Genomic DNA, 16,530 nt, shown 5'->3' with positions numbered 1-16,530 from the left:
ATGCTGGCACCCACTTTCCGCGCCCTCTGCTACAGCCGTGCCGGCCGCCGCGGCCTATGTTCCCCCACCTGCGGGTTCCCGCGGGCAGACGCCCCCCACGGCGGCACCGCGCCGCCCCTGCCCCGGCCGAGCCGCCCCGCCTGGGGAGAGGCCGCCCACGGCCGTGCCCGGTACAGGAGCGCAGCGGCTGCGTGGGGAGGGCGCCCTCGCCGCCCCGTGGCGCCTGCTGCTCAAGGAGCAAAACGGGGGCCGGGAACAGCCGGCGGTGTCCCCGCGGTGCCCCTGCGCGCCTGGGACAGAGGGCGGCTTCGGGCAGAGCTCAGCGCTTGGGCATCCCACGGGAAGCGGGCACCAGGCACTGCGGGGGGCGGAGGCTGCCGGGGACCCCCCCAGGCGGGGCCGCCCGCAGCTGCTGTTGCCCAAAATCCCGCATTACCGCACGTGGGTTTAGCATTTAACTGTGTGTTAAATATTTCTGTGCACAAAGCTCCGGCCGAGCTGATTCCCCCTCCCAAGCCACCGAGCGAAAGGCCTTGGGGCCGAGGGAGTCGGCCCGCGGCAGGGGGAAGCGCACCACATCCTGCATGGTGCGGGGGGACCCTCCCAGGGTCCTCCCAGGTGCAGCACCGCTAAGGTGCCACAACCCATGGAAAATGAGCTGAAAGTAGGACAAAGGCAACGGTGACAGTGGGCGATGCACCCCCCTCAGCTCACACAGAACCCCGAGGGAGGACAAACCCCACCTGGGAGCGTGGGGAGCCAGGTGGGAACAGCAGTGATGCTCACTGAGGGTGTGTGCTGCTTCGCGGGGGGGTGAGAAACCTGTATCCAGCGGTGTGCATGAGTAACAGTGAGCGTGCCACATACCGTGAACGTGCCACGTACCGTGAGCGTGCCACATACCGTGAATGTGCCATGTACCGTGAGTGTGCCATGTACTGTGAAGGTGCAAGTGCTCTGCTGTATGTAACGTGCACCCTCAGGCAGCTCGGTGCGTTCATTAGGAGGAAAAAAATCCCTCATGCACTTCGGTAAAGCACCATCGGATTTCTAAAGTAATACTCAGTTTGGAGAATTTTCCTGGTTACAATTTTTAGTAACCCCAGGCCGGGAGGGCAGTGGGGGTCCTGGCTGTGCATCCCACCCGGAGCCAACAGCAAGCCCCGCAGGGTCACCCTGGGTCCGGCTTGATGGCTGGACACATGATTCCCAGCGGCCTCTCTTAACCCTCCTCCCAAACCAGCTTTTCCTGGAATACTTCAGCTGCAATTTGGGGAGAGGTCTGTGCCGGCCCTGCCTGCCCCGGCGCGGCGTGACTGCTCCTGCTCCAGCCGCCTGCAGGAGCTGTCTGGGCTAGGAGGGCAGCCAGCCGGGGGAAGTGAACGGAGGCCAGAAAGGGAAAAAGCCACAGGCGGCAGGGAAAGCTATTTTTTGAACGTTTTGGTCAACCCATTGTCCCGCAGGGAAAGTCCCGCCAGCCTTGGAGCAGGGATGTTTATCTGTGCCCACGTGCTGCACCTCGGTGAGAAGGAAATGATGCAGCAGCGCTGAAATCATCTCCTCCCCACAGCCCCTCGCAGCGTGGGTCCAGCTCCCGTGTGGGATCCGAGGAGCCGGGGCCTGGGAAGTCCTTATCCGGTCCTCGGGAGAAGCCCGGGCTCCGGAGGTGTCCGGGATCGGGATCGGGATCCACACGCAGCTCCGTGTTTGGGAGCTCTGGACCCCCCAGAGCAGCCCCGAGTAACCGGCACCCAGCTAGGGGGTCTCCCTGTGGCATACAAACACTTTAGCAGGGCGGGGGGTGGGGTGGGGGCGGGGGGGTGGGAGGGTGTTACTAATTAACTGTAATTAACTCCAGGACGGAAGCAGTAATTTTTGGCGCTGATGCTATCGCCGAGGACGCGGTAACGGCCGCACGATGGCATCGCCCGCCGCGGCACGGGGCAGGGCCCGCCAGCTCCGGAAGCCCCGCAGGACCCTGCCCTGGGGATGGGGGAGCGGGACCCTCTCAGGAGCAGGAACGGACGCGTGTTCCTTCCCCCGGCCCCATCATCCCCAGGCCCCGGCCGCGGGTCAGGATCTGGGGCACGGGGGAGGATTTCCCAGCCATCCGGTGCGCCCGGGGGAAGCTGCTCGGTCTCGCCCGGCGGGGGTCTTTCCTCCCGGCGGATGCCTGTCGGCACGGCCGGGGGCTCCCGGGGACGGCTGCGCCGCCGCCTTGCTCCCCTCCCGGAGAGAGCCTCGGCTCTAGCGCCTGCTGGTGCTCCCCCGTCCCTCCTGTCACAACTTTGGGGTCCTCAGGGGGGTCTTGCTGCCTCCAGTCGGGCTGTTGCCTAAATTTTGCCCCACTGGCCTGAGCAGGGGAGCCTGCGGCTCTCTGGAGGGGTGGGCTGAGCCTGGATGCGGAGGATGCCGGCAGGGAGGTCTCCGGGCTGTGGTCCAGCTCCGCGAGAAGGTGCAGGGGCATGTCGGCTCTCGCAGCAGATGGTTTGTTTTGTTTCGGCACACGGGCGTGTGTGAGCAGGGCTGCCTTCGGTCACAAGCCCTGGTTTGAGATCAGCTCTGTCACCGGAGGTGGGGGGGGTGACGGGGTGGGATTTGTTCCCCAAATAGCATTTTGAATCCCCCACACGCTGCATCCCTGCTTTCTTCAGTTCTCCCCAGCTGCCGCCTCCAGCTAACATGAGAAATTGTGGCCCAAGGCAAGAAAGTCCCTCACCCCCACCCCCAGCAACCTTTCTTAACTGTACCCAGCCCACACCAAGTGGCTGATGGCCAGCATCTGCAGCCTGGGGCTCTTCTAGGAGACAAGAGGCTGCATTGATCCCAAACCCACCCCGCACACCCACTGCAGCTGGCTGGGAGCCCAAGCAGCTCTGGCAGCAGGCAGCGGGGCAAGTGTGACATTGTCACCGTCCCAGAAAGAAAGTTTGGGTAAGGCAGAAGTGTGCTGCCCTGGGGCAGAGCGGACCCCGGCCATCTGAACGCGCTGGGGAGGGAGCAGTTCGCTTTGGGCTGCAGCTGAAAGCCGGCAGGAGCGTGGATGCTCTGGGCAGAAGCAGAGGAGAAGGAGGTGCCCTGTTCTTACACCGTGGGGTGCAGAAAAGCTGGGGTAGGAGAGGGAAGGGCTCTGGTGACTCCCTGTCTCTCAGCTGAGCCGGCAAGGCTTGAAAACGGTTAAGGGCCTGGGCAGAGAGCCATGTGTCTGGCTTGGTTTCCCTGCCCAGCCTGTGTGTCTGTTGTGCCAGTTTGTGTGGAGGCGCGCGGGAAGCCCTGCGGGCTCCCGGGGCTGTTTGCCGCTGCATCCCTGGGCACGGGTGGGATGCTGGGTGCGTGCCCCCGGCTGGGCTCAGCAGGGAGAGCTGCCTGAGTGAGGGGGTTGGCACCTCCGGTCTGGAGGGCTGCGATGCCCGTTTCTATAGGAGATTGGATGGGATCTGAAAGCTTGCGGGACAGGAGGGCTCAGCTCAGACCAGGAGGTGCCAGCGGCCCCAGCACAGCCCTGTCTAGTGGGTCACAGTGCTGCACGTGGCAGCTTGTCCTGCCCTTTGGGGCTGGCCCACAAGTGCCACTGGCTCTGATGGAGATGCTGAGGGGGTCAGCCCCAGCGGCACTGCCAGAGACAGTTTTTCTGCATCTCTTCTTCACCCAGCATCAGGGCTTAATGATAAGCTCAGGTCAAACTTGGTCCCGCAGCTGCTGTTGGAAGGCACACAGCCTCCTCCTGCCCTGAGGAGATGGGAAGAGGTGAGCCTTTCCAGGAAGGCAATGAACAGAGCTGCTTCTGGTAAGCTCCTCTCCTGGAGAGTGGCAGCACTCATGTGCAGACCCGTTGGATGGAGAAGCAGGACGTGGGGCGTGGAGAGGCAATGACTGTGCTGGTGGATGGGGCCGCAGGGCTGAGTCTGCGGCGGGTGGGAGCTCCCTGTGCCCCTGAGCAAAGTGCTGGGGCTGGGACCCGGCCGTTCCTGCCGGCAGAAGGACCTCTCCAGAGCGGAGCAGGGGGTCACTGGCACAGGCTCTTGCCACTCCTGCTGCCCCAGGAGGGAGGGCTGGGGGCAGTAACTGGGGCTGCTGCAAAGGGGCACATGCCTTACCGTACTCTCCCACAGCCAGGGCAGCAGGCGCTAGCCTAGACCTGGGCTCTGGCAGAGGTCAAGTGGCAGAGCTGTGGCACTTTGCTGCTCCTCACCTTCTGCCTGTTCCCATGGTGGCCCTGGTGGGACCCTTTTCCAGGATGCACAGGAGGGGAGACCCTCCCTGTACCACCCTGGAGTGAGGCACGGCTGTTCCAATGCCAGGAGACAGCCCGGCAGCAGCTCCAGCGGCAGCTCTGGTCTCCTGCGGCACAGAGGGGCTTCTCTCATGCCCATCCTGGCCGGCCCTCTGCTGTTCTCCCCTCTCCTCCCCGCAGTGCAGCACTGAGAGGCCTCCCTTTCAGGGGTTATCTGGCTCCTTCATCGTGCCAGCTCTGTGGAAATGTTGTCTTCGAGGCCTGCAGCTCTGCAGGAGCATTGCAACATCAGGATGTCTCTACAGCTTCGCAGGGACTTAGCAGGACCCAGGGGACTGATGTGTTCAGGCAAGCCCATTCCCGCATCCTCCTTCCCCTTACCTGGAACACTGCCCTGCTTTCATCTGCGCGATCCTGGCACATGTCCCCAGAAGAGCCTTCCCTGTCCCCTGTCCTAGGGAAGAGCTTGTGCCTGGTGCTGCGTTGCTCTGCAGGGGGCAAGTGGCTCTTCTCTGTTTAGGAAGAGCTTAACTGTGCTGCGGACTAAACAGCTCTCTGTTTGTTTCTCTGCACACAATATTTTCAGCCAACTTATGCCTTGTTTATTGCAGCAGCCGTTGCAGTCCTTGGCAGCCTCCATGGGTGGGATGCGTTGTCCTCAGTTCTGGCTGCTCCAGTGGCCGAGGAGAGGCACCAGCTCCTGCAGCTCAGGTGTGATGCTGCCGGGGGAAAGAGCCACGTCCCACAGCCGGGATGGCTTGGGATGCTGACCGGTAGCTGTGGGTTGCCTCATTAGAAAAATACAGTGCATCAGCATTTTGCACTGTGTGCTGGAGCTCAAATTTGTCCTTGTTCCCAAGGAAGGAGGAAGCCCTTGTGTTCAGAGAAGTGAAAGCCTGTGTGATGTTCTCTGCTACTTTTGAAAAGGTTTTCTGAGTAAAGCGGTCCCTAAAGATGCACGCCCTGCACTGGTCGATGCTTCCCAAATTGGAGTTGTTCCATCCCCTGTAGAGATGCTGGCTGCAGACAGCCCCAGGCATCTGCTCCTCATTTCCTGCCTTTCTCTTCAATGTGAGAAAATTCAAAGCCATGCAGTGCCAAACAGATTTTCTGGATCCCCTATCATTTAATTCTCTCCCTTACTACAGTAATGGCTCAAGAGCCCCACAACAAGCATGGACTGAGGGCATCTCCAAAATGAAAAGCCAGCTGTGGCTCTAAGGAACTGTCTCCAGACAGTGGTTGCCTTGGCCAGGAGAGGTTGTTGGCTGGGCTTTGGACCGCTCTGGGTCGTAGGCAGTGCCACACCATTGGAAAAGCCCTGGGGGTTTCTCCAGGTTGAAGTCTGGGAATCGGGTTCCACACATTGGGAATGGGGTTCCACACACTGAGGACCGGCTGCACACGCTGGCCTCACCTGCATTCCATGCGCCGCCAGTCCCCCCATCCTGGCTCGCTGACCTGGTGGCAGGCGCATGCCTGGAGAGCAGCGGGGGTCCTGTCCCGCTGAGCGTGAGAGCGCTGCAGCAGCGGGTGGGGGTGGGGGGTGGGTGTGCGTGTCTGTGTGTCTGTGTTTGTCTGTGTGTGTGTGTGTCTGTGTGTCTGTGTCTGTGTCCGTCCATCCGTCCCATGGCTCTGGTGCTCTTGGGCTGCAGCAAAGGGGGATGGCATCAGAGCAGTGACTGAGCTGCCAGCCCCGTGGAGAGGTGTGTGTGGGGCAAGAGTAAGCTTGGTGCTGGAAGTGTTAGCAGCGGATAGAGGACCTCCTCATGTGTCCGGAGTTGGAGTCTGGGGTCAGCTTGTCTCCTTTGCAGCACCCAGACCAGCTTGGGTGTTCCCCAAAGCTGGGTGTTCTTGCTGCCTCTTTCCAGCAGGCCTCTGGGACACAGATCGTGGACGTTGCGGGCAGTAAAGGATGCTGTTGATACCTGCTATCGGGGTACTGGGCTTCCTGGCTCCAGGAAGACCACGTCCTGAAGCCTTGGGAGCTCCTGAACAGACCATGCAGTGGAAATCATCAGCGTTGTCATCTGGTTGGCTCTGGCACCTCTTCCAGGTCGCATACAGCCTCCTAGGTCTCACTGGCTTTTCTTTTTCCTCCAGTCACCATCTGATTTCCAGGAAGGCAAACCTATTGTAACAAACAGCACATAGTTCTTCTTGCACAAGGAACCAAGAATAGCCAAGGGGCACAAATTTCCAGCATGGAAACACCCTGAAGGAGACGGGCCGGGCCATGCCTGCAGCAGTTTCCTGTTTGTTTCGGACACAGCCTCAGTTCTCTGTGAATTTTTTTGCATAGTCAAGTTGCTTTAGGTCTTCAATAGCAATCCCCCTGGCATTAGTCCTTTATCCCTTCCACCTGCAAGGACCTCGGCACAGCTGGAACACCTGCCTGCCACCAGCCCTGGCAAAGCTCCCATGGGTGGGAAAAGCTGGAGCTGCTTTCATGTCCCTCACCGGGCAGATGGGGTCCGACCCTTTGGCCCGTGGTATCTGTGGTTTGGAGCACTAAGCCAAGCTCCTGGTTAATGGTTACCAGTTAATCATTGCCAGTGAGCAAGCAAAGGTTAAGGGTATGGCACCACAGCGGTCTCCTGAGCACGCCGCCAGCGCCCAGCCGCCAGCGCCCAGCTCGCAGCAAGCCTTGCTCCCCTTTCCTCCGCAGCAGAGCCAGTGCTCAGCGGCCGGACACCCACATCCTGATGTGATGCTGGCCCTAAAGCAAGAGCAGGAACAGGAGCCGGAAAGCACAGACTCCAGCCGTGACACCGAACCGGTGCGAGCCACCGAGTCCTGCTGCGGGTGCAGAGGGTCACAGCTGGCACTGCACTGGGTGCCCCGCAGGCGGTGGGCACGGCCCCTCCACACGCGCAGAACCGGGTGCAGACACCTACGGGTGCTCATGTCTTATCCTTGTCTGTGTTTCGGATCAGCACAAGGTCATTCCTCATTCGTACTACAGTTAAAGTTACACGCAGGGGAAAAACCCAGCCCTCTTCCTAGTACCTGCTGCTTTTCTTTGGTGCTGTAGCAACCTTCAGAGAGCCTTTGGGTGCTAAGGGTCACCCGAAGAAGCCTCCTTCCAGGCCTTTCTCCTAAGGAAGCACAGGGAAGGGCTGTGATGAGCTACCCCAGCCTGTGGTCTCCACTGGAGGGATATGACCTTCACGGTGGACTTTCTTCCTCCTCAGCCTTGGTCTAGCTTGGTTTCATTTTCACACCTTTTCTTAGCCCAGCCTGTGTTCCCTGCTTCCCAGTTACCCCATTTTTCTGCTTGTTGTTTAGGCTCGCAGGGCTGCACGCTCCATCGCTTGGGTGCTGTGGTTCCCTCTCCGCCTGCCCTCGCCCACACTGCGATTCACTCTGCCGACCCACGCCAAGTAACTGCCTGCTATGGCTAGAAACTAAAGCAAAAGTAAATCAAGCCAAGACAACAGCAACCGCCTAGATGATTTCTATCGTAACTGAAGAAGCCAAAAGCAGCTGAAGCCAAGGCGAGCCCAGAGAGGTCCCGAGACCCCGCGCTGTCAGCTCGCTGTGCTGCCTGTGGTTTGTCGCTGGTTACAGCAGAAGCACCTCCTGGGCTACAGCAGGTCCTCTGACGTGGGAGTTTTCAGCTCTGCAAGACCTAGAAGAAGCACAGCAAGTGGCCAGCACTGGTGCACTGGAGCAGCTGTGCCATGGGATGAGGAGGATGCTCGAGGAAGCAGGTTGGCAGCGATGATGGCAGATTTCTGCCAGCAGCAGCCCAGGTTTGTCACCGCTCAGAGCTGCCTGCTGCCATTGGAGCCGACTGCTGTGCCTCATGTCCTGCTTTTGGTGGGAGCTGCAGCGCTTGCTGGTGGCTTAGACCCATGCTGCTGGTGGTGATGGCACTGGAAGTCTTGCCGTGTCCCAGGGAGCCACACTGGGCCCTCCGCCTGCCTGCTGTGGGACCCTTTGTGCAGGGGCCACCTCCAAATCCAGTTGTCGAGTTCACTGGGAGCAATGGGAGGTCTCCAAGTGTGTCCTGGAGGAGTCTCCTACCAGGTCAAACACCACCAGCCCAGCCTGCTCAGGAAAAGCAGCAGCGTTACCCTGCCAGAGAGCTGCTTTTTGATAGGGCCTGTGGCCAGAGGATGGGGGGAATGGTTTTACATTAAAGGAGGGTAGATTCAGACAAGATATAAGGAAGAAATTTTTTCTGATGAGGGTAGTGAGACATTGGCCCAGGTTGCCTGAGGAGGTGGTGGGTGCCCCATCCCTGGGCACATCCAAGGCCAGGGACGGGGCTGTGAGCAGCCTGAGCTAGTGGGAGGTGTCCCTGCTCATGGCAGGGCATTGGGCCAGGTGATCTTTGGAGGTCCCTTCTCACCCAGACCATTCCATGAGCCTGTGTTTGTGCCTTCAGCCACCAGCGCCTGTGGCCAGGCACACCTTTAGCAAACACGGCACTCACCCTCCCGCTTCATGCGCTTGCTGGAGTGCTCCCTCAGCTCCAGCCGTGGCTGGCAGCAAACCCTTTGCAAGTGGCAGAACTCGTTTCTTCAGGGGCGATGTGAGCATGTGTGGGCTGTGCCATTGCTGCCACAGCCAAGGCTCCCAGCAGCCGCAGGCAATGCCAGTTCCTGGAATAAAAGTTTCCTGCAAGGCTCTGCCGAGCCTGGGAAAACACCGTTTGAGGAAGGGGCCAGAAAACATCCCAATGGATAAAGCATGTTCTGTTCTGGCTGGAAAAACAGCCTATTTCAAGATCTTAACTTTTATTTTATTTCATTTCCTTGAAATGGGTTTTATCTTCCATTCCAGTATAAGCATAGGCTGAAGTTACAGGCTGGGAGTTTCACCAAATATTTCACAAATGCATCATATGGAAACCTGGGGGATTTCACTCCTTAGGAATCAAATCCTATCTGGAGCTGCTGGAATTTCCCACAGCACAGAGAGACCAGGTGATCTTTGGAGGTCCCTTCTCACCCAGACCATTCCATGAGCCTGTGTTTGTGCCTTCAGCCACCAGCGCCTGTGGCCAGGCACACCTTTAGCAAACACGGCACTCACCCTCCCGCTTCATGCGCTTGCTGGAGTGCTCCCTCAGCTCCAGCCGTGGCTGGCCGCAAACCCTTTGCAAGAGGCAGCACTTGTTTCTTCAGGGGCGATGTGAGCCTCTTAAATCTTTAAATCTTAAACAAGAGCAGCCACACTGTCTCAGCCTTGACCTTATCTTCGTCTTTCAGATGAGGGAGTTGGCAGGGGAAAATTGTTACGTATTCTGCTGGGATCTGAGATAAAAGAGAAAGTAAAGGTGCAGGATGTGAGCACTGCGTTGGTGCATCCGCTTCGGACCTGGCTCCGTGCTGGGGCCGGGCAGCCCCCCAGCCAGCCCGCTTGCTTGCGGGCCCGGGTCTGCGTACCCCCTGCTCTCAGCATCAGCAAGACCCCTGCGGCTGAGCCCCTGCCGTGCATTGGAAGCCAGGGCTGTAGGAACAGGCACAGCCACAGGCAGCATTCCCAGGGACCAAGGAGCTGCCTGGGATGGCTGCTGTGTCCCTGCTCACCCCTTGCTCTGGTGATGCTCCGAAGAGATGGCCTGCCCGGAGCTCACCACTCTAGCCAATTAGCTGGTCACCTTGACGAGCAAATTCAGCCTCTTTTGCCCTAACAGCCAACGCTACTGTTATAAGACGGCTGCCAAAAAGGAAGGGAGTAGCTGCTTTTGTGTTCAGGGTCAATAATGAGCTCAAGGTGGCTGCAGGCTGGCGGTGGGCAGAGCTTTGACAAGCTTTACAAGAGCTTTAAGACCACCCTCACAGGTGGTCTGGCCGAGGGACAGGGCAGTGGGCGAGGTGGATGGAGCAGCTGGCTCCTGGAACTCCTTGCCCGAACAATTTGCCAAGGAGGCTGGCGCTGCTCTGCACGTGGTAAGAAAAGCTGATCTAAGTGCAGCTGGGGAATTCCAGGAGCTGTCTAGCTTTGGAGCAAATGACATTCCCTCCCCTGTCCTGCTCTTCCCTCCGCCTCCTGTCGTCACCCCGAGACGTGTGTGGGAGCTCAATAACAGCTGAAGCCCCGTCTGGGGGCTTCATAATCCTGGCGTGAGCTGCAGCAGCTCTGTTGCTCTGGAGGATGCAATAAGCAACTGGGAGCGGGAACTACTTCCAGTAATCCTTCCCTGCGTGCCCTTCCTGCAGCTGGCCACGGAACATGAAGGCTGGATCCCTCCAGGTCCTGCTTGTGCTGAGCGTCTGGTGCCTGGTGACCCCGGCTGGAGGTGAGCCACAGCCCCCTCCCACCCCCGGGGCTGCCCGGGGAGCAGCCAGGCTCGGGGGGCTGGTGGCACGTGCGGGGAGGGTGGCGCTGGGTCGGGTCCTGTGTGGCTGTGGGAGATCTCCTGGCGGGAGCGGGCTGGCTTTGGGAAGGGGCAGGGGGAGCCTGTGGCAGTGACCCTGGCAGCAGGGAAATCCGAGCAGCCTCCTGACAGCATTTGTCGTGCCTGAGGGCTGGCAGGGAGAGTGTTGGAGAGACTTTTGGGTGATCCGTATTAGAACAGAAGTGTAATGCACCCCTCTTCTCATGGCCCCTGGGGAGGGGGGGCAGACCGCAGGCTGACCAGGGGTGGGTGTCTGGCCACACAGGCTCCCTGCCATGAGGGTGGCGGTGCTCCCATTGCTGCAAGGCACAGGGTGCTGTCACCTGCTGCTCCGTGCCTGTGTGCAGTGTGTGCAGTGCATCCCTGTGTGCAGTGTGCTCACAGAGTGTACGCAGTGCGTGCGAGTGTGTGTGTGTGCAGCAAATGCATCAAAGGAGCCGGGGGTGCTCCTCTAGCAATGCTCATTCTTGCACCCAGTGGCTGGAGCGTTCCCAGCTGTACTGTATCGAGTTCACCAGATTTGATGTCTCTCAGTAGAGACTGCCTGAGCTGAACCAGGCTGCAGGTCCTTTCTTCACAGGGAGCTCAGATAAAGCAGGGCTTGTTTTTCTGAGTCTTGCCCCCTGGGATGTCAGAAACAAATTGCCAAGCTGCGTTGTGCAAACTCACTTGGACGCTGCCGATGGTGGGAGGCTGGGGGTGAGTGCAGGAAATAAGGGTCACTGGTGGTGTGACTGGCTTTTCCCTATGAAGGGTTCAAGTGGGGTTTTATTTTTACACTTTGCAAAAGAAAAAACATATTTTCCAGTGGAGCTGGAAAAGAGGTGTTTGGTGAGAAACTGGGCTGTGGAATCTGGGCTGCTGAGATAGCTTTGGGAGCAACGCACTGGTCACGGAAAGGCTCTTTCACTACACCCTTTCTGAGTCCAGGTAGTGTTCAGAGACCACAAACCAGCAGACAGATCGCCAGGCTGCTCTCCTGGAGGAGAACTCCTGTGGGAGGAAGAGATATGACTAACCCAGATAAGGAGAGGACAAGCATCCTGGCCTCCGATCTGCATTGCCTGCACCAAGAGCCTGTGGGTGGTGGCTGCAGGAGGTCTTCTGGGGATGAAGAAATGCATCTTCTGGGGATGAAGAAATGTATCTTCTGGGCACCGTGCTGAGAGTGGTCCTCCTGTGACCCAGTGGGGAGAGGACCCACAGGTCCAGGTGCTCGCACAAAGGACTGACTGCCAGCACTTGCACACTCTCTAAGGCAAGCTGCAACGGTGTCCCAAGAGCCCTGCATTTTCACAATGCTTTTTTTTTTTTTTTTTGCAGTTTTCTGGGTATCTTATCACCTGTTTGGGTGACACAAACAATTGTGGCCCTGATGGGATTTGTCTTTGTCTCATTTTAGCAGGAACTGGAAAGTTTCATGGCATGATTTGGACTGCTTCTCCCCAGAAAAGGGGAAAAAGAAACAGGGCTGGTTTTTATAGTACCTAATAAAAAGCCAATGTTTAATATATTGAAAATTCTATTTCAGGGCAACCCAAAGCACCTCTGAAGTGTTCAACAGAGTGTGGCCATTTTATATCTAGGATAGCGGTGAAGCGGATAAGGAGCTACCGCAGGACGGAGCCCCAGTGCAGCAGAGAGGCCATCATGTAAGCGCTGCCCCACTGCCACCTCCCTTCACTGCAGCCCAGCAGGCAGCTCCAAAGTGAACCTGCTGGGCTGACCTTGGGAAGTCTCATCTCACTAAATCAGAGGGTTTTGTCTTCATGTACACCTGCCCCTGGGTGCTTACTGAGCTGCTGGCTCTGGGCACCGGAGGCAAACACTGCATCCAGCATCAGGACAATGCTTTTGGAGGTGACAAACTTCCTGGGGGAAAGTCCTCACCCATGAATCATGTTCAGCTGCTCATTCAATCAGATCTCGGAGGTGCATGCCCTTCCTGAAACACATCATCCATCCAGTTCCGTGGTGTTTACTATGGGCTTGAGGGAGTCAGCGTTGACGCGCGCCTTCCCTCCCACGCCACTCAGCTAAAGCGGGGCTTGCTTTATCCAGTCAGTTTGAGATTTATTTTTAAGGTTTTTTTTTTCTTTATCCCTTTTTATTGTCAGATTTATTACTCTGAAGTCTATGGAGGTTTGTGCAGATCCAAAGGCAGATTGGGTGAAGATGATCGTGGCGAGGCTGGACAAGGAGAAGGCCACAGGCTCCCCGCTCCCAGGTGGTGCCACCCCAGCAGCGGTGCCACGAGAGCCTGCTGGTTTTGAGAAACAGATTGGTCTTACAGCAGCAGCTCCATCTCAGTCTCAAGCCACTGCTCCCACTAGTTACTTCCAAGGGACTGACACAACAGTTTTGGAGAGAATACGTGCTCCTGCTGCTGGGGTGGAGGCGTCCAGCAAGTCCCCACCATCCACAGAGGACTCTGTCCAGCTCCCTGCAGGATCAGCCCCCACGACAGGGGGTGCCACTGCCCGCTCTGAAGTCACTTCAGAAGCAAGCAGAGATTCCTTAAGATCTCCTGCACCTTCAGCAACCCTTGCAGCAGGCGTGGTCTCCAGCCAGCCCACCCTGCATCCCACAGCTCCGGTGCATGGCTTTGGCTCCACCACAGGGGCTGCAGGAGAACCCGTAGGACGTACTGCAAACACTGGGGCTGATGTTCGAGGCACGACTTCTCCTAGCTCCAGTTCAGACCCCATGGCCGTTCCTAAAGGATCAGACCATCCTTTGCTTTCTACAAATAAATCCCTGGGCCCTACAAGCACAGGAGCCAATGCACCAGACGCTGCTTCCAGCAATTTTAGTTCAGATCTCCCCTCCATCCTGGACAGCATGGACACCACCACAGTCCCAGCCACACCAGTTCCACCAACGGCTGCTTCAGCTTCTGCTCTAGACTCCACAACTGCCACAGGCAAAGGTCCTTCTGTCCGTACCAACGAGGCCATCAGTTCCTCTGCAGATGCTTTTGGCACTAGAACATTTGATTATTCATCGCCAGCAGGGAAGCAGGAGCCTTCGGCTACGTTAGCCTTTGCTAGTCGAGCCTTCTCAGGCCAAGCCAGAGTGCAGCTGCCGACAGCAAACCCGAAGGATCTGCCCCTTCCCAGCTCCTTGTCAAGGTCTCAAATGTACCTCGTCATCCTGGTCTCCGTGGTGGTAGGTGGGCTGGTGGCTCCCAGCGTTGCTGCTGTGTGGCTGCATCTAAAATGTGGAGCCAAACCAGAAGAAATGGCAGGAGAAATGGTACAGGGCTTGCTCTACCACGAGAGGGGACATCAAGGCAATGTCTATTCAATGGAAGTAATCTGAATGCTTTATGGCGTGGACATTTTTGGCCTAAACTATATGTGTGTTGCTGTAGGAGAGTTCAGTTTATGCTGAACTGGTGACCAGTAGGAAGAAAGCTGGGAATAAACATACCAGAGAAAACTGATTTTTTTTTTTCAGAGCAGAATGTCCAAAAATAGATCTAATTTGTCATTGATCAATGACAGGATTCTGGAAATAAATGAGATGCTTTTTTTCTTCTGCCGCTGTTACATACAAAGGCTGTTGCTGTCCTAGAGCTGCTTGGTGGCTCTTTTCCGCTTTGCACCTGGTGGTGGGCAGAAGGGAGTTTCCCAACTGGTGTTGGGAATTTTTCTGCGTTTCATCATGGCCCAGCCAAGAAGCCACCCACTCACTCATGCTGCTGGACTTGGGCTCGGCCACCTTCAGCATCTTTAACACCAAAACCACACAATTTGCACTTAAAGTCTCTGCTGCTGCTTTCTTTGCACTTTAGGTCACCACTCTGTCAGACCAGTATGGGTGCTGGTGAGCAGCTGCATACTGGTTCACCTCGGACTGATCAAATACGCCATTTGCTCTTGCTAGAGATAAGGGGGGAGACAAAACCTGCCCTTGGTTAGGGGGTGGAAGGTCAGCACTGCTGATTTCGATCCAGAGGAGCCAGCAACCCCAAATCGATCTCCTCCTTGAAATCAGGCCACTCTCCTCCTTCTTGCATTTCTTCTTGCAGATTTAGTCTGAGACTTGGCTGTTAGCAAAATCAACGGGAAGAAAACCCTCCTGCGAGCTCACGTGCCCTGTGTCCAGCCGCATCCGACGTCTGGGCAGGATAATGCGGATGAGCCTTTGAAATGGGAGAAAACAAGAAGACACCCCACAATTTTTCTATTCCTGTAATAACTTTGGAGGGTTGTTGCAGTTCTCTGTAAGCACAAACCCCAGGAATTGTTCTCCTGGAGGAGCCAAATCCAGTTCTGGCTTTAGTCCCAGAAGAGCTGCTGCACCACAGCAGACATGCCATGCTTCTGGTCCCAGACTCTCTCCAGAAACAAGCGTGTTTGCTGATCCACAGAAAAGCACAAAATACCTGTTCATACTGCTACACTTCAGCAGCATTTCAGTTTTTCGGTTTGGGATAGCACTGATCACCAGACTGTTAAAGCACTGTACCAGGCCTTTTTTTTTAAACTCAGATTGGTCTTGATTTTTATCCATGGAGGCACTGCTGTATGTACGCCTTACCTTTTCTATGTGGTCAGCTCCTGAAATCCCTGGTTAAACAATGACTCTAGGACAAATTACTCTGGAGCGTGCACAGGTCTCCACATTGTGATGCTTTGTAGATAGCGCTATGTATCCAGGGTCAGATCCTCCTCTAACCAACCGCAGTGGATCAGATCCCAAAGTATAAATACACATGCAGGAAAAAAGAAAGCAAGACCACATAATAAGCAAGATAATCAAAGGAAAAATGATGGGCCAGCTGTAAAGCAGAGCTGGGGGAAGGCGGCCTATTACATCCATCAGATTGCACCTTCAGGGCGTCTATCCAGCCCTGGAGGCGGAGAGGACAGACTGCAGCAGCGCTGGTTTTCTGCCATCATTCCATCCCTTATTTCTGCCTTTTGCTGGCTTGGGAGAGGGGAGCCAGGGATTCAGCTCAGGCTTTGCAACAAGTACAGAATGCAATCAGATTAATTGTAATTAGGAATCTGGGGTGAAGCCCCCCTGCCCCCCCCCCATGCAGCAGCACTCCTGTGCAGCCCAGCTGTGTAACACTTACCTGGAGGGTGGCTCAGGGGCTGTCAGCACCCCACACACCACCGGCTCCTGCGTGGCAGGGGTCTGTGACCTGGCAGCTCATGAGGCAGTGTATTATGGCATTATTTTTATATGAAACACTAGAAATGTTATTTTTGTAGTAAAGTTGTGTAGCTGTTTGACTGTATGTAATGTTGTGTCCTTGCTGCTGGAGCATCGCGGAGCGGAGACCTTTCTGGGAACACTGGAACACACTGTGCCTTGGCCATTTCCTTGCTGGTTTTGGATGACTTGCGCATGCCCGCGGGGGCTGGATTGCTCTCCCAGCACTACGGCAAATGCAGTGGATGCTGGTCTCGTCTGGCTACAGGTGAAGTCCTCGGCTCAGAGCAATGCTGGGGAGATGAACGTGCACCAGGCAGATCTCACCCCTTTGAGTCCCACCACGGTATTTGTAAGGACAGTGGTTTCAGCTCCACAGCTCCCACCTTTTCCAGCTGCCCTGGTCATGCTGACACTCATCAGAGGGAGCTGCTCCTCCAGCCAGGATCCATCCTTGTGCTCGCCTTGCTCCCCTCTCCTGCCTGCAGGCTGCAGGCAGGCAGGGTTCTGGCACCCCTTGGGGGGTGGCAGCTAAACCCCAGGGCGGGACACTGCTGGCCCTCCCTGCGGGATGTGTGATGGGCAGTCCGGGAGGGCACCGGGCGAGTGCCTCCACAGAAGGGCAGAGCCTGGGGGTGTTCCAGGGGCTTAACATGTCGCTTGCTGTAGAGCACAGGGGCTGTTACAAGCTCTGATTAATTAGTGTAACGAGTATATATGAGCGTGTGCATGAGAGGCATTCTGTCCTTTTTTTAGACATAAAAATTATAATAAAGTC

At 56.9% G+C, this 16,530-nt stretch overlaps 1 protein-coding gene across 1 annotated transcript; it reads left to right on the top strand.

Moving 5' to 3' along the window:
- The first annotated feature begins 10,203 nt into the window (after positions 1 to 10,203).
- CX3CL1 (C-X3-C motif chemokine ligand 1) lies at positions 10,204 to 16,530 on the top strand. Its single transcript, XM_055726479.1, has 3 exons — positions 10,204 to 10,487; positions 12,118 to 12,238; positions 12,704 to 16,530. Exons 1-3 carry the CDS (start codon positions 10,421 to 10,423, stop codon positions 13,905 to 13,907), a joined length of 1,392 nt encoding a protein of 463 aa, XP_055582454.1. The 5' UTR covers positions 10,204 to 10,420; the 3' UTR covers positions 13,908 to 16,530.

This window comes from Falco cherrug, chromosome 14 (assembly GCF_023634085.1).
Source record: "Falco cherrug isolate bFalChe1 chromosome 14, bFalChe1.pri, whole genome shotgun sequence".
Taxonomy (NCBI): domain Eukaryota; kingdom Metazoa; phylum Chordata; class Aves; order Falconiformes; family Falconidae; genus Falco; species Falco cherrug.
Note: the sequence above shows the minus strand (reverse complement) of the source record. Positions and strands in the feature narration are given on the sequence as shown.

Bases quoted from the DNA above. Each gene is read 5' to 3' on its own strand.
- CX3CL1 (XM_055726479.1), top strand. From the start codon at position 10,421: ATGAAGGCTGGATCCCTCCAGGTCCTGCTTGTGCTGAGCGTCTGGTGC. The intron at 10,488-12,117 runs GTGAGCCACAGC...ATTCTATTTCAG, and splicing joins CCTGGTGACCCCGGCTGGAG to GGCAACCCAAAGCACCTCTG. The intron at 12,239-12,703 runs GTAAGCGCTGCC...TTTTATTGTCAG, and splicing joins TGCAGCAGAGAGGCCATCAT to ATTTATTACTCTGAAGTCTA.